At 36.6% G+C, this 25,078-nt stretch overlaps 1 protein-coding gene across 40 annotated transcripts in view; it reads right to left on the minus strand.

The window, feature by feature from the left end:
• The window catches only part of SLMAP (sarcolemma associated protein), a 155,112-nt gene that overhangs the window by 82,763 nt on the left and 47,271 nt on the right, over positions 1–25,078 (minus strand). For 21 of the 40 annotated variants that reach the window (XM_037137353.2, XM_053669439.1, XM_037137344.2 and 18 more), the window contains exon 3: positions 13,418–13,565. In XM_037137353.2, the coding sequence (XP_036993248.2) occupies positions 13,418–13,565 (148 nt within the window). Of the gene's footprint in view, positions 1–13,411; positions 13,566–25,078 lie in introns of all 40 variants that reach the window. The other 19 variants (XM_037137355.2, XM_037137356.2, XM_037137352.2 and 16 more) reach the window with 1 other exon arrangement.

A 25,078-nucleotide genomic window follows, 5' to 3' on the forward strand; every position in this document is an offset into this window, starting at 1 on the left:
TGACCAAGCCACACTGGCCAGGGCTGCTCAATTTCCTTTTGACTGCAATCTAAGATACAAGAGTCACTGAACTTTTACTCCTAAATTTTTGCTTTATACAGTTTCTAATTCAAAGACCTTTTTCTTCAAGTTAAAAGAGAGGCAGAAAAAGTTGGCTGAATAGACAAATACTCTTGATTACAAAAATATTTTTGAGTTGATACTGTATCATTCTTCATTTGTGAGTTGAGTTCAGTTACAAAAAGTTTATCTCAGGTGTAATTCCTAGCCTTTCTCTTTACTTATCCATCTTCAGAAAGATAAAATGGGTTTCCTAACTTCTTCCATACGTGCTTAAATATCTTTCTTTTCTTGTTTAGAATCATTGTGCATTCATGGATTTAAACAAATTTTATACATTCCAATCCACTGCTACTGTTATTTGATGCTCAAATTGGCCCACCTTTGATCAGTCAGAACTCCACATTAATTCCAGAGTCCTTCTGATGAAAACACAGCAGTCTTGTGCTTTCAGTGCTTTCCGGTATGATAAATCTTCTAGGCTCAATCTGTGTACTTCCTGCCCTAGCCTCAGAATCAGCTACTATCTCTCCCAGGAATCCTGTTTCTACCTTTTTATTTGGTGGGAGAATTCCTTCCTCTAGATATGTAGATTCATTTACCACTTTCTCTAGCATATTGTGGAATACTGCTCTTGGACTTATTTTTCAATTCACCTAGGAGTGGTAGTTCTTTGGCTTTACCTGTTTGGTTCAATATTCACTGAGAACCTACTGGCTACAAAGCAGTATGATGAGAATAAAGGAAGAAAAACAAGATGATTACAACTAGGTTCTTGTCCTTGAGATTTAGATTTAGAGAAAACTGAATACTTAACATAACAAAAGGGGAAACTTTCACAAATGCTACAAGAGGGACAAAACACTATGGGAACTGGGAATGGACAAGGGCATGGGAAAGATTTATGAAAAGGGTTAAAAAAAAGACTATGATTTTCTCTTTTTTTTGGAAGGAAAATGGAAGGAAAGGCAGAGACAATGGCATGAACAAAGAAACAAAAAGAGAAGGATATGAGAAAGCACAAATCTAAGGAGAGCAGCTGGAAAAGACTGAAGAGGTTAAGCAAAGAATGTATTTCAAGGCCCTCCAGGTGGCAGGCCTCATGCCAAGCACACTATACATGTTAACTACTAATGACGAACTATGCAAATGGTTATTTTATGTCCTATTTTACAAGTGAGAAAACTAAGGTTGGAGGCTAAAGCAACTTGCTGCATATCATACCTTTGCCAAGTGACAGTGCTAGATTCAAAAGAACTTTTCCATATATCATCTTACCTCTAAATAATCTAGTCTAATAGTTTAACATATATAAGGGAAGTAATGGGAAATAAAATAAAGAGGTTGAATTGAGTTCACCTTTTTTAGGGCCTGAAGTGCACAGTTAACGATTCCAGACTTTATTCGACAATATGGCACAGTCACTAGGGCTTTTAAAAGCCGGGGAATGACATAAGTGAATCTGGAACAGAAGGATGGCCGGAAGTAGACAACTGCTATAATACCCTAGGTTGGCACAGGGAAAACAAGCAGTAGCAGGTAAAGAGGGCAAATGGTGTAGATGACACAACTACTGGAGGCAAGAAAGAGAGAAGACTCAGACAAGATACCAGGAAGCTGAGCTAGGGTGCTTGGGAGAATGATGAAGCAATAGAAGAAGTTGGAAAGTCAGTAGAATGCTCTAGTCTGAAGAGGAAATTAAACTTTGTACAGTGTTTATAAGGTGACACCAGGACATTCAAGAGGAAACAATAAGCAAGAAGCTGGAAATACAGGTGTTCAGCTAGCATGCACAGATTCACCAGACAAAGCAAGAAGTGAAACTTGGGACTTGAGGATAAGGGAAAGCATACAAAACAGTTGTCATGAATCTATAATTGAGCAGGGTTCTTAAACTTAGTTGTCTGAAAGAACAATTTGAGGCTTTTTAATCTACGTATGTCCAGACCCCATGTATAGCAATTCTCCTTCTTAGGGCTGTTGGAGTAAGATCCAGGCATCCATAGTTTTAAAAACCTCTGTAGGTAACTGTAATGAACATCCTGGGTAAATTATTTTAAATAAAAGGGGGCGGGGTAGGCGGGCACTCCAAGATGGCCGCACAGTAGTCTACCTACTGTGGGTACAAATATATATACCCACAGTATATATATTTGTATATACTCATATACAAATGAGTATAACAAATTATACTCATTTGTTCCCAGCCCTAAACTGATTTACAGCTACATGAGAGAGCAAATCAACCTGAATAACCCACTGAAGGACAGCTGACTGAAATATTATAACCAAGGATTTATAGGAGAAGCCAGAGAGACTGGTAAGATGCACAGAAATGTGAAAAGAGCTGGCCCCTGTACCCACAAGTGGTGGCTGAGAAGCTGGAGTTATCTTGGCTGCAAAACTCCCTCCCTGCAGGAGTGTGGGGGTCTCAACCCTATGCAGGAATCCCCAATCCAGAATAACAGAGATAGGAAAAGAAGCCCTAGCATCTGGTGGTGAAAATCATTGGGGATTCAGTCGCCTAGGAGAGAAGAGAGAAGAGAGTCTGCTGGAGATACAGATATACCACCTTCACAGTCACAAGCACTTCTATTGTTACAGCACAAGCCTGGGGAGTGCACTGCCCGGTCCCCAGATTGCTGGCAGGGCCACTCTGCTATGTGTAGTTCCTGCCGAGGGAAAAAGAGCTTTGGGGTCTGCTGGCTACACCCAGCAATGAGCTTTGGGGTGCTCTTTTTCTGTGGAGGCTCTTGGCAGAGACTCAGACAGTGACTGAACTGTGTGACTTTGGAACGGAGACTCCCCTCCCCACCTGTTAAATCAGTTGGCCAGCCCAGTCCTGCTGAGTTCAGTCATGCATTGGATCAGAGTGGGGGCACAGAGCTGGGCCTTTTGAAATGTATCTCCTGGGGAGGCCTTGTCCTGGAATCAGGTATGTGGGTGCTGGGTTGTATGGCTAAATTGTGGGAGGTGGACTCATACTTCTCCTGTGAGCTCAGCCCATATTCCACACTATTGCAGGAAGGGAAAGAAGGGCTTGCCCCACTCCTAAAGGATTGCAGGAACCACCCCCAACAGGAGACTTCCAAGTCCTGGATACCCTGCCCTGCTGAGCTCAGTTCCATGTGGGGAGGGAAGAGCTACTCAGAGTTAGGACATTCAGAGTGTGAGTCCCTCAAAGGCTATTGTTGGGGACCAGGATGAAGTGCTTGGCCCCCTCATGCGGGCTAGGTCAACATCACCCCAAATGGGAGACTTTAAAAAAATTCATGTATTTATTCTTACATGAAGGGACAAGTGAGGGAGAGAAACATCAATGTGTGAGACAAACAGCAACTGGTTGCCTCTTGCACATGTCCTGACCAGGGACCTAGCTCATAACCTAGGCATTCTGGCAGGAACCAGACCCTGTTGGGAACAAATCTACCTCAGGGGGCAGCCCCTGCACAGCAACACACAATGGTGATCAAGGCTTATCCTTCTACTCAGCCAGCCTGAAGGATAAACTCCACCCATGAAAGGGCCAAGAGCATTCAAGACTTAACTACAACCAGAGGATGCACATAATCCACAAGAAACATTCCTAGAGCACAAAACTCAGATGATCTGTAAGATTAGACACATGGCCTAGAGCTTTGTGGAACGACATCCAACCAATGAGCTACACTAGTTAGGGCAATGGAAGACTCTTCTGATCTGTCCTCCTAAGTCTGGTGGCTTCACCTGGCTGAGTTTTTGCTCCTACTGAGGGGATGGCTGGCTATACCCAACCGGAACCTGTAGTGCACCCCTCCTGTGTGGGAGCTAGAGTTGTAGAGACTGAGTGGTTTGGCTCTGGAGTAGAGACTACTTTCCCCTCATCAATGCCTGATTGGGTGACCCTCAGGACCCACTAGCCCCATCCTCCTAACCCCAGATGCCTCACCTTACTGATCTCACAACCTGTGGAAGGGGCTATGGTGCACAGTCACCCTGGGCTTACACTACAGTCTTTCTTCAGAAGGGTCCAGAGAAAAAAAACCAGGCAACCTCAGGGGGAGGCAGACCTTAGGGAGCCTTGGACTTTTTACAGATCTGCCTGCAGCTCCAAACTGGAGGAAGCCAACCCTTATACACAGATTGGCCCATTCCACACATACTCAGGCCCAGTAGACATAGCCACAAACAGTGAATAGTGTGGTAGCTCCAGACAGGTAGCCCAAGACCAACTACATACAACACCTGACATCAACCTGTATCTGAACCTTGCCCAAGTGGATGGGTTGGTGGGCTTCATTTCACACCAGAGCTTGACCCTTTTGCCACACCCAAAGGGGGATTCTGGCAAAAACCAGACCCTGTTGGGAACAAATCTACCTCAGGGGGCAGCCCCTGCACAGCAACACACATACGGTGATCAAGGTTTATCCTTCTACTCAGCCAGCCTGATGGATAAACTCCACCCATGAAAGGGCCAAGAGCATTCAAGACTTAGCTACAATCAGAGGATGCATATAATACACAAGAAACATTCCTGGAGCACAAAACTCAGATGATCTGTAAGATTGGCCACTGAGCCCAACAAGACACTCTCATCTTAAAGCCATCATAACAAGTTTGGGAGTCACAGCAGATCTACCTAATACACACTGACAAAATGGGGAGACAAAGAAATATGCCACAGATGAAACAAGAGAAATCCTCCACAAAAGAATTAAATGAAATGGGAACAACCAAAATACCAGATGCAGAGTTTAAAACAATGGTTATGAGGATGCTCAAAGACCTTAAGGAAAAAATGGATGATCTCAATGAGAACTTAAACAAAGAGATAGTAAGCATTACAAAGTATATAGAAACCATAAAAGTGGTCAGAAGTGAAGAATACAATACCTGAAATAAAGAATACACTAGAAGGAATCAATAGCAGGTTAGATGAAACAGAGGATTGGAACAGTGATTCCCATGCTTAGAGGATAAGATAAAATAAGCACCCAAGCAGAGCATCAAAGAGAGAGAGAGGGAGAGACAGAGAGAAAGAGAGAGAATTTTAAAAAGTGAGGAAAGTCTAAAAAACCTCTGGGACAACATCAAGTGTAACAACATCTGCCTTATAAAGGTATCGAAACAAGAAGAGAGTAAGGAAGGAACAGAGAACCCATTTGAAGAAGTAATAGCTGAAAACTTCCCTAACCTGGTGAAGGAAAATGCCACAGAAGTTCAGGAAGCACAGAGAGTCCCAATCAAGGTGAACCCAGAGGCCCACACTAAGACACAGCATAATTAAAATGACAAAGGATAAAGACAAATAGTATTAAAAACATCAAGAGAAGAGCAATTAGTTACCCACAAAGGAGGTCCCATAAGGCTGTCAGCTGATTTCTCAAGAGAAACACTTCAGGCCAAAAGGTATTGGTATGAAATATTCAAAGTGATGAAAAGCAAGAACCTATGACCAAGACTAATCAATCCATCAAGGCTATCATTTAAAATTGAAGGCAAAATAAAGAGCTTCCCAGACAAGAAGTTCACTAACACCATATCAGTATAACAAGAAATGTTAAAGGCCTGCTTTAAAAAGAAAGAAAAGAAATTGAGAGAGACATAGGTAAGAATAAACTGACGATAAATATATTTATAAATATATAAACACTCCAATATAAAAATATAGGGTAGCTGAATGGATAAAAAAGAACATGACCCATATGCCATCTGTAAGAGACCCATCTCAGAACAAAAGATACACACAGACTGAAAGTGAAGGGATGATAAAAAATATTCCACATAGCCCTGGCTGGTTTGGCTCAGTGGGTTGAGCGACAGTCTGCAAACTGAAAAGTAATCAGTTCAATTTCTATTCAGGGCACATGCCTGCGTTGTGTGGGTAAGGTCCCCAGTTGGGGGCATGCAAGAGGCAACCAATCAATGTTTCTCTCACACATCGATGTTCCTCTTCCTCTCTTTCTCCCTTGCTTCCCCTCTCTCTATAAGTGAATAAATAAAATGTTTAAAAAATATTCCAAATGGAAACAAAAAAAGTTGGGGTAGCAACATTTAAGACAAAATAGACTTCCAAACAAAAGCCATAAGAAGAGACAAAGAAAGTCACTACATAACACTAAAGGGATCAATCCAGTAAGAGGCTATAACCCTTGTAAACATATATGCATCCAACACAGGAGCACCTAAATATTTTTAAAAAAATCTTGGTGGACATTAAGCGATCAACAGCAATAGGGTCATAGTAAGAGAATATAACACCCAATTGATATCAATGGACCAATCATCAGACAACAAATCAATAAGCCATTTACATCAATAAGCCATCTGTGGCCAGGTGGGTCAGTTGGTTAGGGTGTCATCTCATACACCAGGAAGTTGCAGGTTCGTCCCCAGTCAGGGCATGTCCAGGAGACAACTTATCAATGTTTCTCTTTCACATCTATGTTTTTTCTCTCTCCTCAACCCCATCTAAAATCAGTAAACATATCCTTCGGTGAGGATTAAAAAATAATAATAATACTTGTTTAAAAAATCAAAAAGGCAACAGCAACCTTAAACAGCACAATGGATCTGATGGATTTAGTTGATGCTTACAGAATATTTCATCCCAAAGCAGCAGAATATACATTCTTCTCAAGTGCACTTGGAATATTCTCAAAGACGGACTACATGTTAGGACACAAAATAAGCCTTTATAAATTCAAAAAGATTGAAATCATATCAAGCATCTTTTCTGACCACAATGAGACGAAACTAAAAATCAACTACCATTAAAAAAACTGAAAAACATTCAAACACATGGAGGCTAAATCACATGTTATTAAACAATGCATAGGTTAACAATGAGATCAAGGAAGAAATCAAGTTACCTGCATACAAATAAAAATAAACACACAACAACCCCAAATCTATGGTCCACAGAGAAAGCAGTCCTACAATGGAAGTTCACAGCTTTATTGACTTACCTCAAGAAGCAACAATAATCTCATTAAAAATCCAACACTACACCTAAAAAACCTAGAAAAAGAAAAATAAACAAAAACCTAGAAAAAGAAAAATAAACAAAGCTGCAGAGTAAGCAGAAGGAAGGAAATAATAAAGATTGAAGTGGACATAAATGAAATAAAGACTAAAAATACAATATGAAAGATCAATGAAACCAAGAGCTTGTTCTTTGAAAAAATAAACAAAACCCTTAATCAGACTCATAAAAAGAGAGGACCCAAATAAACAAAATCAGAGATGAATGAGGAAAAGTAACAACCAACATTACAGGAATACAAAGGATTATAAAAAATACTATGAACAACTCTATGCCAACAAACTGGACAACTTGAGTGAAATAGATAAAGTCCTAGAAACATATCATCCTCCAAAACTGAATCAAGAAAAATCAGAAAACCTCAATAGACCACTTACAACTAATGAAATTGAAGCAATAACCAAAACCAAAAGTTCTGGGCCTGATGACTTCACAGGCTAATTTTAGCAACCCTACAAAGAAGAACTAAACCTATCTATCCTTCCTCAAACTACTGAAAAAAATTCAAGAGGAGAGAGGCTTTTTATGAGGCCAGTATTATTCTAATTGCAAAACCAGATAAAAACACTACAAAGAAAGAAAATTATAGGCCGATATCTCTGATGAAACAGATGCTAAAATCCTCAACAAAATATTACCAAAGCAGACCCAGCAATATATTAAAAAGATCATACACCATGATCAAGTGGGATTTATCCCAAGGATGCTAGGTATAATATTCACAAATCAGTAAACATGATATATCACATAAACAAACTGAAGGATAAAAATCACATGGTAATATTCATAGGTGCATGCCATCAGAAAGATTCTCTCAGTTAACCCAGCAAATTTGGTTGCAGTCTGTGCTGAATCAGCTTTGTGATTTTCCCTAGCAGCTAGAAAGTGCTAGTATGTAAAGCTTGTGGTGAAAGCTACCAAGAGCTAGAAATAAGCAAAAGCCAAAATCAAGGAGTACTCTAGTTGGTGAGAGTATCTTTGAAATGGCCAATGATGGACTCCAAAGGACAGACAGGTAAAGGAGCCCAGGTCTGAAGGCTACTGAGAATGAAGGGTAAACTTAATGGTAAAAAAGAGAGAAATGATACAAATGATTAACAAGGGTTTTAGTGATTAAAAAATGTTGATGCCTGGCCATAGGCTGAGCACTTTATGAACACCCTTTTCAGTGTTCACATTGAACACTATGCCACATTGTGGACACTGAACACTACAATAAACCTTGAGGTAGTTAGTAGCAGTATGAATCCCATTTCATAAAATGAGGAAATTAAAGATTAGGCAGGGAAAGGAGAGGTAACTCACAGCAGAATAAAAAGGACTGGGGTAACAAGAAGGTTGCCAATTCCCAATCCTTATATTAGGAGGAGGGTCATAAAAATCTTAGTTAAGATGGCAGAAAGAACTTTTGTAAACTGACAGATGAAGATTCATGGGACATTTTAAAATTTACTCAACCAATATTGGTGCCAGATTGAGTATGGAATTTCTAATGAAGACAGATACATTGTCTGCTCTTGCATAGCTTACAGTTTAGTGAGGAAAGCAAACACATAATGGGGAGGAGTGCAGTGTGTAATAGGGACATGAAAGGGCACCTTGCCCATCCTAGAAATATTTTTAGGGGAAGGAAAAAGCATGTGTGTGCAATGGCTTGAAGGCCAGAAAAGGCAAGGTCTCCTGTGAGGAATAAAAGTAATTCAGTGAAGTTGGATTATAAAGCAAAAGGAAGATACCACTGATCTTCTTAATAGGCTTTTTTTTCCCATAGGGGCTTAACCCAGGAACAGATATTGATGAAGTAGACCTAAGTTGATAAGCTAATTGGAATTATATGTGAAATTTATAGAACTAACTGGTCCCAAACCTTGCAACAGAGGATTAATGAAATGCTGTGTGACCCAGAAAACTCATGTCCTGTCTGAGCAGTTTGTGGGTTTGAAAACAAAGTGGTGGCCAAAAATTGATTTGCTAAGGCTCCCTTTCCGGGAGAATCTGATAGGTTGGCTTTCTCTTCCAACTTTCCTTAGGAAAAAAAATACATTAGAATGTCATCCTATTTGTTTACAATGACTGTTTTTTACCTATAAGGCAGATTATTATACAGTACTAATCAGTGAGTTTTCTCCCTGGGGCCAAACTATATGGAAAGCCAACCATCAAAATTAGCTTGTTTTAAAAAGCTTGGAATAGAAGAGACACAAGTATGAACTGACATGTTCAATGGCAATAGGCTTCTATAACCTTTTAACAAAGTCCAGACTTCATACACACACATTTTCATACTTTATCTATTCTTTTTAAAGTTTCCATTTACACATTGTATGATATAAACTTCATATATACTGGAGGGTTTTCACAACAGTTTTATTAGCCCTGTCCTTTTTAATTAGACTCCCTCTTCTCCTTTATACTCTGTCACCCCCACCCATAAACACTCAAGGATGACTCAGCATTAATGACCTGTTATGCATTCTTCCACGTTTTCCCCCAATATTCATACAATCATCTACAAACATATACACATACATGTACATATGTAAAGATGGGTGAGAATTTAAAAAAAATAATGAAATCATTCAAAGTAATTTTTCCCATACTCAATAATATATCTTATTGAAATCCCTGACATTCACATAATCCCAACTTATTTTTCTTAAAGCTGCTTAATGGGCAATTAAAAATTATGCTTCCATTGCTTTTTATACTATGGACACGGGCACCAAAAAAAACCCACCTTTCATTTATCCTCATAAGTGATTTTTTTAACATTTCAAGTATCTAATTTTATATCCCTATTATAAAAACAGTCAAGCACTATACTGTATTGTTTTACATGAATTCATGTTTTACATTAATGGTATAATGCCACACAAATCTTTCAGTAATCTTAAGATGTTTGAAATTTATCCTTATTGATATAAGGGAATTTAGTTCATACATTTTATTAGTTGTATAGTATTTTTGCTAGATTTATTCTATTTAAATCATATATTTCATTTTAGTTTTTCTTTTCATCCTATTTACTTAGAACTTTTATAATGAATAACTACTGAACTTGATCAAATGCCTTTTCAGCATCTACTAGTTATAGAGCTACATGTTTTTCAGCTTTAGTTGGTAGAATAAATTGATAGATTCCCCCCAAACTGAATCACCTTCGCATTTCTAGAATAAATCCTTTGTTGTTTATTCTAGCTTCATTTCTAAATTTAACTTACTAATATGTTAATCAGAACTTTTTATCTTTTATCACAAGTAAAATTATGTTTTTTTGTACCATATCAGAATTTGGCAATAATAATAGGCTGCTGGCTTGTTTTTTATTTTTAAAGATTTTATTTATTTCTTTTTAGAGAGAAGGGAAGAGAGGGAGAGAAATATTGATGTGTGAGAGAAACATCAACTGGCTACCTCTCGCTCACCCCCAACCAGGGACCTGGCCGATAACCCAGGCATGTGCCCCAACTAGAAATTGACCAGGTGATCTTTTACCCTGTGGAACAGCGCCCAACCAACCGGGATGAACTGGTTAGGACTGCTGGCATCTTTAAAGTATTCTGAGAGCTTTCTATTTTACCTACGTTTCAATTATTTAAATTATATTAGATTTACCCATTTTTTAAAGAATAAGATCAAATTGAGCCACGAAACCCTAGGTCTCTGGTGATTCTTTAGTAACTTTTTAGTCTCTCTTAAGGGAACTGACTTATTCAAGTTTTTCACATTTTAGGATAATTTTGCTAGGAAACTATTAATTTACTCTAGTTCTTTTGCCATAAGTTGGCATGTAATAGGCTCTTAGAATTCTCTTAGTATATCCTGTATTTGTGTTTGTATCCTTTTTCATTTCTTCTATATTTTTGCTAGTGTTTTTTAACCTAATAGAAGAATCAAGGCTTATGAATTATCTATTTTATTATTTTGTTTTTAAGAACCAGCATTTGGGTTTATCCCTTCAGTTTTTTTATTTCATTAATTTCTGCTTTTTAGTTCTTCTTCCCAGCTTCCTTTTCTTGTTATTCTTTTTTTTTTAATTTCTAAGTGCCAAGTTCCTTCATTATTTGCCTTTCTCCTTTACTACTCAAGGGATTTAAGATTACACATTTTTATCTGACTTAAGGATTTACACTTCAGTATAAAAGACTTCTTTCTTTTCTACATAGTTTGAAATTCCCCTTTTAAAGTTTTAAAATTCCCCTTTTGAAGTTTTTTCTTTGATTTAGTTGTCATTCAGTAGTGTTGTATAATTTCAGTACAATTTTCCAAGTGATATAAAGCTTACCTTAATACTTTTTAGCATAGGATAATGACTACCTTCTTTTTTTTTTTCCTCTGGCATAAGCTTAAACCAGTAGTACTCACCTTGTGACACAGCTGTATCCCAAGAGCCCATGAATAACATCAGTCAACTTTTTGAAGTCAACAAATACCAAAAGAAACAATACTTTAAATGATGAAGAAATATTTCTTTACTTAATTTCTTTAAAGTTGGTATAAAAGACAGTTAAATTTGCAAAGAACCTTGTAAGAATTTATGTTTATGAAATAATATTGTACTAACATGTAGTATCCTGTCTCAAAATTGTTCTCTTAGCTTTCCACAGCATTTTTTAATGAGTGTCACTTACAGCTAGATAGGGAAGAAGAGTGGGAAGGAGTTTGAAAAGGGCTGCATTCTCTCACAGTCACCCCCTTGGAGACCTGCGTACATGTTAGCATATTAAAAGCTCTAGGAAGTTCACCTTATCTTGAATTAACTAAGATGTCCTAAATGTATTTGATTACCTTATTCTGCAAAATCAATGAACACCTATTAATTCTCTTTGGAAAATGCAAGCCAAGGAGATAGACGTTCCTTGGAGAGCAAGACAGTGTAATAAATTCTCTGTCTTCTGCAGGCTATTCACCTGGGGCCCAGTTAAACATTTGCTAAATGGCTTGGTAGCAGAGGTGTGATGTGGCAACAATAGAGGTTATGTCCACTTCAGCTGTTCTCAGTATGGCCACATATAAGTTGAGTTCTTTTATTAAAAAGTACTAAATATTTTGCATCAAAATACAAACCTTTTTTTAATTTTACAATTGTAAATGGAAGTTCCTAAAACTCTGGCCCTATGCAAATTAAAACATTAAAAGCCAACATCCCAGGAAGGCCAACAAAACCCAGTGAAAATAATACTGCAGTTGCAACACCGATGGAAGTATGTAATAATATAGACAGAGGCATACACACACCAGCATCCGCATGTACACTGTGTAATGTCAGAGACTGACAAATTAGGGTATCGCCAGATCTCCAAGGGGGTAACTGTTATAGAATGTGGCTCCTTCCCAACTCCCTCCCACTGTCCATTTTAAACTAAAGCAGTGGAACTGCATTCTTTTGTTTCCTATTCATTTAGTTTTATGATCCAACCATATAATTTTATGGTCATAAGGAGAGAGTTACTAACTATAGCCAGAAAGCTTCAGAATTCTAAAAATATAGACATTTATTTAGCTATAGAACTTCTAGTTTGAAACACTGAGACATGAAATTTTGTATCTGTGATAATTACTATTAGCTGCTTTCATAACTCTGGTTTTGTTTGGGGCAACAAAGCATGCATAACTGACAAAGGTAAGTAAGTAACTTCCCAGGCTCCTTTGTAGCTACAGGTGGCTAAATATATGACATATCCATATGGCCAGTGAAACAAAAGGAGAAATCTGCGGGGAAGAGTCTATGAAAGACTGTTCTTTCAACATAAAAAGAAAGCCACACAAGAAGGCATTTTGTCCCGACCTCATCATTTTTGCCTAGAACTCTGGTGTGAGGAAAATAATGCCTGGGGCTGCTGCCATCACCCTTTGACCATGAAGCAAAAAGCAAAAGGTAAGAAACCAACATGTGAAGGATAACAGCATGAGAGGATAGTAAGACTCTAGAAGTCTGGTAAAAGCAATGAGTCAACTAAACAAAGTCTGGACCTACCTGTCTCCAGACTTCTTATTAACAATAAATATTATTACCAAAAAATCCTTATGGTTTAAGCTCTTATTGGTTGGGTATGGAGTCACTGAAGTCAACTGCTTCCTAACTGATATGGTTGTACCCTATATTTTCATACTGTGATGAAGAATATAAATTACTTATTAACACTTCAGATTTCAGAATTTTATAAAAAGGAATAAGGGATATGAGAAACTTTTTATATAACTTTCACTGCATATAATGCTGTATCTAAATTTTTCTACAAGTACAAAATATTTTAACATTTAATGACAGAATAAAAAATAAACAACTTAAAAAGACAAAAAATAGGAAAAATTGATCCATACCCGTACCTTTCCGTGTGTTCTCCGTCACATCAACCCCAAACTGGATAATGTCACCAGAAAGAATTTCACATGGTGGACTTTCTTCAGAGCCTCGACTCAATCTCTGGCTATTTATAAAAGTACCATTACTACTTTTAGTGTCTTGGAGATAAAACTGCAAAAATAAAATAGAAAAGAAAGAATCAAAGATTAATAGCAATAATTCCAAACCTACATTAAAAAGAAGTACTTCCAACTTTGCAAACTGCTGCAGGTAGATTTTTTTCCCCACTATCAATTCAAACCACTTGTTTTGCTAAGGTTCTTCTTCAATGTATATAAAATCAGAACACTAAAATCAGTGATTTAAAGTCTATCTAGACAAAACAATACAATCATTTTGGAAAACAGTATAGAAGGTCCTCAAAATGTAAACATAAAGTTAACATATGACCCAAGAATTCCACTCCGAGGTATTAATATAGACTCAAGAGAACTGAAAACATTATGTTGTCACAAAAACCTCTACCCAATGTTCATAACAGCATTATCCATAATAGCCAAAAAGTAGAAACAACCCAAATGCCCATCAACTGATTAATGGATAAACAAAATAGTACATCCACATGATGTTATACTATTTGGCAATAAAAAGGAATGAAGTATTGATTTACTCTACAACATGGATGAACCTTTAAAACATTATATTAAGTGAAAGAAGTCAGCCACAAAAGACCATATATATGTAATTCCATTTACATGAAATATCCAGAATAAGCAAATCCATAGACAGAAAATGTACATTAGTAATCACAAGGGGCTGAGGTGCCAGGGTGTGGTGGTGGTGGTATGGTGAGAATGACTGCTAATGAGTATTAGGTTTCTTTTTGGAATGATTAAAATATTCTAAAATTAGATAGTGGAGCCTGACCTATGTTGCTCAGTTGGTTGGGCATCATCCTGCAAAGCAAAGGGTCACTGCAAAGCAAAGGGTCCTGGTCAGGGCACATGCCTGGGTTGGGGGTTCAGCCCCTAGTTGGAGAATGAATGAGAAGCAGCCAATTGATGTTTTTCTCTCACTCTTTCTCCCTCCCTTCTCCTCTCTCTCAATAAATAAGTAAATCATTTTTTAAAAATTGAAAAAATTAAATAGTGGTGATGGTTGCATAATATGAATATATTTAAGAACACTAAACTGTATGCTTTTATCCTATATAAGTTACATCTTAACGAAACTGTTACGTTTTTTTAAGCCATCTAGACAAAATTCTCTTTGCATCTCACTCTGACTTTCCAATGTTCCTAGGATGTCTGGGTTAAATCAAAGGCAGTGTTGTTTACTTCACAGACAGGACAGATGGTTTTAGGTAATACAATTAATAACTATCAATTAGCTAACATATTTGATATTAGGAACAATACAACTTCAGTAAATTCTTTGTGCTAAAGCAGACTGAAGACACGAGATAGTAAAATACCGAAACCAACTATGAAGGTACTACACTTCCTGGCCTCCTATCACTTAGGTAATCTTTACTCGTTCAAAAGAGAAGAGATAGGATGAGCACAGGAGGCCGACCTGTTTATCACCCACCCATCCTAAAAGGAATTAGGAACATCTGGGATCACACACAACAGATTTACTAGAAAAAAAACAACCAATAAAAAAAGATGTAGCTTTCTTTTTTAATGTTTCTATACTCTTCAGCCCTGCTTATTCTAGCAACATATTTTCACTGAATTCCTTCCTAAGGAAGAAAGAGAAGAAAAACCCATATATCTATATCTTTATCTATATCTATACCCATATCTATATGTATATCAGAAAATAAAGTTTTTATTCACTCTCCAAGAAAGGAAAGGGGCATGATGTCAAGAGGTACACTAGCCAAAACCCCTAATATTTATTAAAATACATGTTATACCACCAGGACCTCATTTAACCTTAACATTAAAGCTATAGCATAGGTATTACTACCTTTTGTAGATGAGAAAAATGCTGCACAGGCAAGTGTTTTTGCAAAGGTTACAGAACTATGGACCAAAGGAACAAGGATTCAAACAACAGAATGAAAAGGACCACCTTTTATTACTTAACATTGACCTTTATGTTTCATTTATCCTTCAGTCCTTCCATAAGCTCTCTTCCAAAATGAAACACAATAAAAGAATAAGCAATTTGCAGGAAAAAATGAAAATGACATTTCTTTTCATTACTTCTTAGGTGACTATAAATATAAAGGTCATCAGGCTGTCTATATGTCTGTACATGACTTATTCTCTGTTTATAACTGAAAAGAGGACATTACTTTGGCTAGCAGTTTGTATATTTAATTACAGACCATAATAAAGAAAATTGTGTTAATATTTTACAAGTCCATTTAATATTTACAGGCCTTAACATTTCATACCAAGGAGAACAGTGCAGGCAAATACACTCAAATAATAACACTTATCCTCAAATTTTTTCTACACTGGAATCTTCTGTATAAGGAACTTTGTTTTCTATTTCTTAATAATATGGTTTTTGGAAATGTGATATCTGAATTCTGTTTTGGTCATTTTTAATAATGTGTGTATCGGCAAACCAAATAAAGGGATTATACTAAATTTATGGTGGTTTTTAAAGTTCAAGTTCTGATTCATTAGTATTACTAAATTAACTTAGTAGGCTGCAACTAGCACTTTAAACATTAAACAGAATTGAACAGAAATAAGAATATATGAAATGAAGTTCAATACTATTTAACAAACTTTGGAAAACAAAAAGGTGTGCATGTGCCTCAACATCTCATGCTTGTAACTCTTATATAACTCTCAAACAACAAAATTTCAAATAAAAAAAATTGAAGTAATATTAACCTAGGTTCTCTTATTCTGACACGTCTATATTACTGCCCAAAGCACTCCATGGTACCTCTGGCATCCATTTAGCTTGAATGTATCATTTACATTAGTTGTTCACTCTTCCTCTCCACACACCTTAGAATAAAGTCCAAAATTCTTATCATTACAGCCTATAAAGCCCTAATTTGGCTTCTGGTTCCTTCTCAAAACTGACTTGCTTGCAACAATCTCTTTTCTCACCCTCTCAGTCGCATTAATCTCCACTCATGCACCTGAGTCTCCGCACTTGTGTGGAGGAGACATCATTTGTTTACTTACCTGAGGAAACATTTTTGTTGATACGATTTAACCTTCTGCCCTTGGCTGCTTTGAAAGATTGATATGAAAATGTTTCTGCACCATCTATGGAACAATCTGCCATTATTCAGTGTATACTGAACAGAAGCTATTCTATTCAAAATCAGGTGAGGTTCCTTAAGGTATAGATAAAGAAGTCAACTTGTTTGCAAAGGACTGAGAAAGGACTGCTTACAGTAACTGGATACATTTTCTGTAATAAGTAAGTTAAGTCGGTTCTTTGTCACTTTTAAATCAGAAATACCTTTCTCTTTTATGCTGATGAAACCTTTTCTATCATGCTCCCCCCCACCCATGAAAATCACTTTTGGCTACTCTAAAATATCCTGTTGAAGCTGTAGCTATGTTTCCTAACAGCCCAAGGAATGCCCAAAAGCAGCTCTAGTGCTTGCCTTAGCCACCAGCCATTTACTTTGACACTGAAGTGTGTAAGTAGCTCAGAATCTATAAAATCATCTGTAGCTTGTGGCCTAAGTTCAACTTCCACTGTGTTTAGGCCTTATCTTGAATTAATCCTTTGCTTTCCCCTGAATGAATGTTAAGCTCCCACATATCAGGCATTGACAGTGATTCCTGAGCTGAAAGGCTGTCCTTGCCCCATGTCCTTTTCCTCGACTCTGGCCGATCACAATCGCCTTCAATGACATAGGCACTGCACTTCCCAGATTGCAGAATTTGTTCTTTGTCCTTCTGAACAGTAGGCCAAATATTCTGAACAGTTAAGAATAAAGAGAAAGTTTCTGCTGTTTATTCCATAAACAAATACATTTGAATTACTTTCAATTTTGTTACGAAGAGTAAATACTTTCATTTCCACTATAATGATAAACTGCTTTTTACTTGCCTTTTCTGATTACAATACCCAAGCACCAATAAATTAATAACATCTAAACAAAGCACAGACAAAGCAGACATGCCTAAACTACAGGTCAGAAAATGCTTAATCTATACAGAAGAATTTTAAAAATGTGAATGCAGAATGGGTTAGGATTCTAGATGGTGGATGCTGTACCATATATTTTTAATCATCACCTAAAATAAAATTAAAGAGTGACTAAGATAGCAAAACCAAAATCCCATAGACAACATTTACAAGAAAAGTAGGTGACAAGGTGTCCACATGAACCTCAAAATATGAGCGGGGAAAACCATCAGCAGCCACAGAACCTGCATGAAATCAGCATCTGTGCAGGAGGATAAATATGGAGGTAACAGGGCATTTGAGGGACTTGTCACTAGGTATTTACAGGCAGTATGATGGCCAATTTGAGAACAGAAGCTGAAAATGGAAAGGTTACACCCAATCCAATAACAAGTGAGTTCCAGGTAAGTTCTGGAAGTTCTTAGAAAGGCACTGTGAGTCATATAAATTCCTAAAATCAACCCCCCCCCCCCAACAAAGCTGCCTTCCAGAACAGGGCTCCACACTGAGGGAAAGCTGCTACATGTGGAACAAAAATTGAGCAAAATACAGACTTAGAGACAAGGAAAGAAAAGGCCCAGATAAAAGTAGAAAAGGGGAAAAGAAGTCACCATATGTTTTTAACATTTTACAAAACAGCAAAATACCAAAAGAGGGAGCTCTGTGACATTAGAAACGTGATCCTGAATCATGACCCCTTCTAAAAGTTCAGAAAAACAAATTTCAGAATTTGTTTTGAAAATAAGCAACAGAAAAATGTCAAGGTCTCATCCTATAGTTATTTTAAGACAAAAGAGACTGAAGAGCAGAATAACATCCCTGTAAATAAAGATAGGCATACAATGGACACACGTCAAAATTATAACATACTATTTTAAAACAAACTAAAGGCATTAAGAAAATAATTCAAGAAATGAAAAATATGAATCACAATTATAAAACTCTAGAAAAGGTGAAAGAATCCAAAAAGAAATAGAAACAAAAGAAAAATTCATTTCAGAAATAAATACAAAAGGAAGGACATGAGTGCCTAAATATAACAAATAATGCACTAAAAGAAATAAAAGGTAAAAAGGAGGAAATTGTCTAAAATCAAAAGAAATTAATAAAAGTGACATCAACAAAATGGTGGGGAAGGCAGCTCTAAGCTCCCAGACCCCCTCAGAAACTGAGAAACAAGCAAACTGTGGGACCAACTGTGCTGGAACTCTGGAAAACAAAGTTGCACAGAAACCAGTGAATATGGAATAAAAAAAACGCAACTTAAAAATGGTAGGAAATCTTTGTGGCATTGATTAATTACCCTAGCCATCCCATCCCCTTCCCCAGTACAGGAGAAGCTTTGATATGTGAGCCTGCATTCCTAGTATGCAATCCTGGTACCTGGTTCTTCTTGTCTAATGATATTCAAACAATTCTATAGAGTCAGACAGTGTTTTGAAACTACAAAGCTGTTTTCATATATTTGCAATCTTATTTAAGCATTATAAAGATCCTATCTGCTTGACTAAATAGAATATTTCCATCCTTATTTTTGGCATGGAAACTGGCTCAGATAGGCAAGGAAAAAATGTATCACATTTCAAATTTTACCTCCATTTATGGCTTAAACACAAGGCTTTAAACATCTTTCCCAAGAAAACTTTTAGGGCTAAAGTGAAGTTTTCTTTTAAAAAGATCATTAATTTCTTTCACTACCATGAAAAGAAACATCATTTGTATTCAGAATCCAGCTATATAGAAATTTTAATGACAGAGCAAAGCCAAATAAAAACAAGTTCATTTTTCAATAGTGTCAAAAAGATACCATATAATTTACAATAATCACAAGTTTTTTGAGTGCTTACTATATGCTTGGATAAGCTACTTTCCATGCACTCTTTCAATTAATCTTTACAGCACTCCTATGAGGTAGATGCTTTATTATCCCTATACTACAGATAAAGAAATTAGGACTAAAAGAGGTTAGGTTGGGCCTCCCAAAGCTAGTACTGGGGAGAAATGTACAATATAATCTTTTTGATTCCAACCATTCTGCTTTGTTACTTATGTTTGTCTGGCAATTTTTTTCCACTACCTGTAATGTATTTCCCAACCACCATGTGAAATTAGAATGATTTTGTTCATTTAATAAATCAGTAAATCAAGGCTGACACACAAGCTGTGGCCTATCTATACTAACAATGGAGAAAGTAATAAAAACAGTCACCAGGTCTTATGATACCAAATCATCAGAAAAGGTAACTTTTTAAAATTTCTTTTAAAAATACATTCACTGTCTCCTTCTACCTACTTGACCAATAATTTTAATAAATTTGGGTTTCCTAATTTTTGTGTCCATAACAGATTAAAGGGAACAAGCATTTGCTTATAGCAGGCACTTTATATATACTACCTCACCTTCAGAATACTATGATATAAGCAGTATCCCATATGAACAGACAGGGTTAGGAGTTAAATCATAAGCCAAAGTTTACACAGAAAGTAAGAACAGCAAACAAGGCTACTGAAGTCCTCATGACCGGCAAATTCCTTAAAGATCAGGATCAACAATATCCCTAGACCTTAACAAAATGCCTGCTTCACAGGCACCAACTAAGTGTTTTAAATAAATATTTCATGAATGTAACATTTACAACCCAGACCCATTCCATCCTTTACCCACCATTTCCTGAGTACCTCTCAGGTCAGGAATTCAGCCATCGGCCACAATCTAATAATAGAATGAATATGTGACTATCAGAAGTCACTTAGAGCAAATGTGAAACAGTAGTAATAACAAATACTATCAGTAATACCAAGTAATACCTATAATCCTCTAAGGCAAGGGTGTCAAACTCACCTTCACTGGGGGCCACATCGGACTTGTGGTTGCCTTCAAAGGGCCAAAATAATTTTAAGACTGTATAACTGTAACTACTCCTTAACTGTTAAGGAGTTGAAATTACATTCTGCCCTTTGAAGACAACCGCAAGGCTGATGTGGCCCCTGGTGAAAGTGAGTTTGACACCCCTGCTCTAAGGCATCTAATATATCACCAACTCCTATGAATTCTGACTCAGAACAATCTCTTAATTCCCCACTGCCTTTCCCTTTCCATGTTGTTCCTCCAACCCAGGCCCATAACCACTGCCATGATGATGGCTATGGTTCTACACTCTCCACCCTCCACACTGATGCCAGAGTTATCTTCTAAAATACAAACTTGATCGCTTTATTTCCCTTTATAAAAGGGCCATTAACAGATGACTTCAAAATTCTCAAATTTGAGATCTGTGATAACTTTCAAAATCTTGCAAAATGACCTCAATCATCCTATCTAACCCATTCTTCCTAAAAGTACTATCCATTCCACCCTTGCCTGACTACTAGCAATTCCCTACACAAGCCCCAAGTCTCTGCATGTTTGCTTATGCTGTTCTTGGACCTGAAAAGCTATTGCACTCACCCACACTCTTTACTTGTTTAAAGCCTTCTTTTCTTTCTGAAGCCCAGTTTAAACATCTTAGTTAGTAAGATTTTCATCTCACATAACATTTCTCATTCAATAAACACCTAAAACGGAGATTCAAGGCTTTATTCCAATTTAGGCAGCCAACTCCCAAAACTCTACATCCAAACCACACTTTGAACAGCAGTATAATAATTCCATCTTTTCTAGTCTATAACATTAATTCCCTGTCAAAAATCCCAAATGCACAAATCACAAATGACTTTTTAACAAATAAATTAAATAATTAGTACTCTAGAATGGAATCTGTAATGTTTTGATTTACTATAATACAGACCAAACTATATTACTTCCAAATAACAATATGCTATGTAGTTTAAATTCCAGCTATATCACATTCTAATTTACTGTGTGACCTTGAGCATATTTCTTAACCTATCTGAGCATCACTTTACTTATAAAAAGGTATTTATAAATCCCTATGTATAAATTGAGGATAAGATCAGTACTTACCTCAAGTGTGATAAACATTAGATTACGTTAAGCATGTTAAGTATTTAACACAGTACATGTACATAGTAACTGCTAAACAAATGGCAGCTATCATTATTAAATTCATAGAATATGCATAAATATATAGTCACTGACTTTCTTCAGTCAGAAAATTGAAGATTTTTCCTTTATTGATTAAAGTTCTTCAAAATTAAGTTCTTTGTCAATTAATTACTTAAAGAGTAAAGAGCTAATAGAGATGCAAACAGATCAGTAACAGCTGAACTCTAACACATACAGGTATTAAAAATAGTATGTCATTGCCCCGTTATACATGAATATTACCATAAGTAACCACAACCTGTACACAGTAGGTGATCAGCTAAGCCTTTGTCTCACACTACAGACTGAAAACCTTTCGTGAAAAATATGAAACACATAGCACAATATGATTAATGAGTTCCCTACTAAAATTTAAATCAAAAGGAAATTACTATTTTCAGGTACTATATGTAAATACACTTAGAATATATTACACAGATGAGCAATCTATAGCTCAATGAACGTGAACCAATTTATGAATAAATTAAGCCAAGTGATATTTAGCAGATCTCATAATTCCATTTCTAACCCAGAATGCTAAGGTACTCCTCTCCCTAAGTGACAGGGCTATATACCCAGTCAATTCATGGAATAATGCAATCAGAAGGCCATGATTCACTCAGTTCAAAACTTAAAATGCTTACTTTGGATACCCTATAGACTACTAGGGTGGGGGCAGAAATTTTCCCACTATACACTATTTGAACTTTAGTTTTAAAAAAAGGGAGAAACAAAGACATATGGGATGGGGCAAATAAGCATCCAACTGCAAACTCTCAAGAAGCCTAAAAGCTCAGGGAAGATGGGCAATTAACAAAGTGATCATTATCAGTTTTAAGACTAGTCTGGCTCTGGCAAGACTAGTCTTCTAGGCATGAGAGTGTAAACTACTACAGCCTTTTTTGGAAAATGACTCAGCAATACCAATTAAAATTTTAAATGCTTATATTCTTGAATGAGTAATTTCACATTAAGAATCTAACTCATATAAATACTGAAATATTCACACAAATGTACAATGGTAAATGCATAAGCAAGTTCACAGAAGCAAAGTTAATAGAAGTTAAAAACTGGAAATAACTAATGCCCACCCAAACTGAATTATGTTCATCTAATGAATGCAATATTAGACATAATAATCACAATATCACAATCATCAAAAATAATGAGGCATTATCAGCACTGAAATCAAACTATATAAAAATATACAGCAATCACCTTTTTATTTTTTAAGTATACTTTATTGATTATGCTATTATGGTTGTCCCATTCATTTTTCTCCCTTTTATATTCCTCTGCCCTGCATCTTGCAGCCTCCAGCAATCCCCACCCACTTAGATCATATCCATAGATCACACATGTAAGTTCCTTGGCTTCTCTATTTCCTATACTATTCTTAACTTCCCCCTGACTATTTTGTACCTATATTTATGCTTCTTATTTCCTGTACCTTTCCCTCCATTCTCTGCCTGCTCCCTCCCTCCATGTAACCTCCATTTCTGTGATTCTGTTCCTATTCTAGTTGTTTGCTTAGTTTCTTTTTGTTTTTGTTTTTTTAGGTTAAATTGTTGATAGTTGTGAGTTTATTGTCACTTTACTATTTGTATTTTTTACTACCTTCTTTTTCTTAGATAAGTCCCTTTAACATTTCACATAATAAAGGCTTGGTGATGATGAACTCCTTGAACTTGACCTTATCTGAGAAGCACTTTATCTGTCCTTTCATTCTAAATGATAGCTTTGCTGGATAGAGAACTCTTGGATGTAGGACCTTGCGTTTCATGATGTGGAATACTTCTTTCCATCCCCTTCTTGCCTGCGAGGTTTCTTTTGAGAAATCAGCTAAGAGTCTTATGGGCACTCCTTTGTAGGTAACTGTCTCCATTTCTCTTGTTGCTTTTAAGATTCTCTCTTTCTCTTCAATCTTGAGTAATGTAATTATGATGTGCCTTGGTGTGTGCTTCCTTGGGTCCAACTTTTTGGGGACTCTCTGAGCTTCCTGGACTTCCTAGAAGTCTATTTCCTTAATTGCATTGGGGAAGTTCTCCTTCATTTTTTTCCTTCATTATTTTTTCAAGTAAGTTTTCAATTTCTAACTCGTCCTCTTCTCCTTCTGGAACCCCTAAAGTTCAAATGTTGGATGTTTAAAGTTGTCCCAGAGGTTCCTGAGCCTCTACTCATTTTTTAAAAGTCTTGTTTCTTCATTCTGTTCTGGTTGAATATTTATTTCTTCCTTCTGTTCCAAATTGTTTATTTGAGCCCCAGTTTCCTTCCCTTCATTCTTGGTTCCCTATATATTTTTCTTTATATCACTTTTCCTACTCTTCACTTTTTTCTCTATTTTGCAACCATACTCAACCACTTCTGTGAGCATCCTGATTAGCAGTGTTTTGAACTCTGCATCTGATAGGTCAGTTATCTCTTCACTGCTTAGATTTTTGTCAGTTCTGGTTGTCACTGTCATTTTTAATTTGTTGTCCTTTTCTTTGTATAGGAGGGAAAGTGTGTCTACCTATGCCTCCATCTTGGCCAAAAGTTGCAGTCCCTTTTTTTAAAAAGGATGATATATTTTAATACACCATCATAAAATGAAAATATGAAAGAATGTATACAAGCTACTCACAGTACTTATCTACAACAAAAATCTTAAAAAGTTAAAGTTTAAAACTTAAAAATTATAAAACTTTATTCAATAAGTTGATCAAAATATCTATTCCATATTATGGTCATTTAGTGGAAGAGAGTGGAAGGAAGATGAAAAGAAAAAAGAAAACAAACAACAGCAGTAAAAAAACAGCTAAAGGAAAGCAAAGAAATCAGCACGAACAGTCAAGACAAGAAAATATGGCCCAAATGAAAGAACAGAAAAAAGCTCCAAAACCAGAAACAAATGATGAAGAGATAGCGACCTATGAGATACACAGTTCAAAACACGAGTATTCAGGATGCTCTCAGAAATGGTTCAGTATGGTTACAAAACACAGGAAGAAGTAAAGGCTATGCAAAGCGAAATGAAGAGAAATGTACAGGGAACCAAAAGTGAAGGGAAGGAAACTGGGACTCAAATAAACAATTTGGAACAGAAGGAAGAAATAAATATTCAACCAGAACAGAATGAAGAAACAAGACTTTTAAAAAATGAGTAGACGCTCTGGCTGGTGTAGCTCAGTGGATTGAGTGCGGGCCTGCAAACCACACGATCATGGTTTGATTCCCAGTCAAAGCACATGCCTGGAGTGCAGGCCAGTTCCCAGCAGGGGACTCACAAGAGGCAACCATACACTGATATTTCTCTCCTTCCTTTCCTCTCTAAAGATAAATAAATAAAAAATTTTAAAAAATGACTAGAGGCTTAGGAACCTCTGGGACAATTTTAAACATCCAACATTTGAACCTTAGGGTTTCCAGAAGGAGAAGAGGAAGAGCAAGAAATTGAAAACTCACTTGAAAAAATAATGAAGGATAACTTCCCCAGTCTGGCAAAGGAAATAGACTCCCAGGAAGTCCAGGAAGCTCA

This window comes from Artibeus jamaicensis, unplaced genomic scaffold (assembly GCF_021234435.1).
Source record: "Artibeus jamaicensis isolate MK-2021 breed Jamaican fruit bat unplaced genomic scaffold, CSHL_Jam_final contig_519, whole genome shotgun sequence".
Classification (NCBI taxonomy): Eukaryota; Metazoa; Chordata; class Mammalia; order Chiroptera; family Phyllostomidae; genus Artibeus; species Artibeus jamaicensis.